The 1,107-nt window shown below is 58.2% G+C and overlaps 1 protein-coding gene across 1 annotated transcript in view; it reads left to right on the forward strand.

The window, feature by feature from the left end:
• TBX19 (T-box 19) overlaps positions 1-1,107 on the forward strand; it is a 22,218-nt gene that overhangs the window by 461 nt on the left and 20,650 nt on the right. The window contains exon 2 of the mRNA XM_005880510.2: positions 98-371. Within this exon, the coding sequence (XP_005880572.2) occupies positions 98-371 (274 nt within the window). The remainder of the gene's footprint in view (positions 1-97; positions 372-1,107) is intronic.

A 1,107-nucleotide genomic window follows, 5' to 3' on the forward strand; every position in this document is an offset into this window, starting at 1 on the left:
CAGGTGGTGGATAATTTGGAGACTTGGAGGGTGTCCTGCTAGGTAGGGGCTTAGGCGAGGGCCAGCATCTTCTCTCCGCTCTGCACTGTCCTCACAGCGAGTGACAGGAGGAGGCGGGAGCAGGCAGGTAGGGAGCGTCTCAGCCCAGCGTCTCCCTCTGAGGGGCCCGTGGCCATGAGTGAGCTGGGCGCGCAGAAGACCGGCGATGGCACCGTCTCCCGCCTGCTCAACGTGGTGGAGAGCGAGCTGCAGGCGGGGAGGGAGAAGGGCGACCCCACGGAGAAGCAGCTGCGCATCACCCTGGAGGACGCCCCTCTCTGGCAGAGGTTCAAGGAAGTCACTAACGAGATGATCGTGACCAAGAACGGCAGGTGACTTCCCTGTGGCCCCGGGCTGGGCTGGGCGAGGGAGGTGAGGCCCCTTGAACATGGAGGTGGCGGTGCTGAGGTCTGGTTAAGGCCTGGAGAAGAGCAGCCTCCCACGCTTCTCCGGCCACCTGAGGGCCTGTCTCTGGGATGGGCAGAGAGGTGGGGGCGGGGGGGCGTGGGTGGGCACCTGTCTTGCTTGCATTTTCATGGAGAAATTACTCTGAAGAAGGGCAGGCCCAGGGGTTTGGGAAATGGGCTCACACGTCAGCAAATAATGGCAGTTTTGACTGACGGTGAGTCCTGGCGGAGCCCTGAGTCCCAACCGTGCAGGTAAGGGGGAAGGCAACTTTAGTTAGAAGCCGGGCGGTTTTTTGCTTAAGTGTATGAACTTCCCGGAGGTGTTCGACTAGTTGAAATTGGGAGCAAAAGGGCAAATTCGATCCTTGCCTATTACTATATCTGCTTCCTGGTGTGTGTTTGGGGTGCATGTTAGGCTGAGTGTGTGTGTGTGTGTGTGTGTGTGTGAGTGTGTGTGTGTGTGTGTGAGTGTGTGGGTGTGTGTGTGTGTGTGTGTGTGAGTGTGTGTGTGTGTGTGTGAGTGTGTGGGTGTGTGTGTGTGTGTGTGTGTGAGTGTGTGTGTGTGTGTGTGAGTGTGTGGGTGTGTGTGTGTGTGTGTGTGTGAGTGTGTGTGTGTGTGTGTGAGTGTGTGGGTGTGTGTGTGTGTGTGTGTGTGAGTGTG

Source organism: Myotis brandtii, unplaced genomic scaffold (genome assembly GCF_000412655.1).
Source record: "Myotis brandtii unplaced genomic scaffold, ASM41265v1 scaffold64, whole genome shotgun sequence".
Classification (NCBI taxonomy): domain Eukaryota; kingdom Metazoa; phylum Chordata; class Mammalia; order Chiroptera; family Vespertilionidae; genus Myotis; species Myotis brandtii.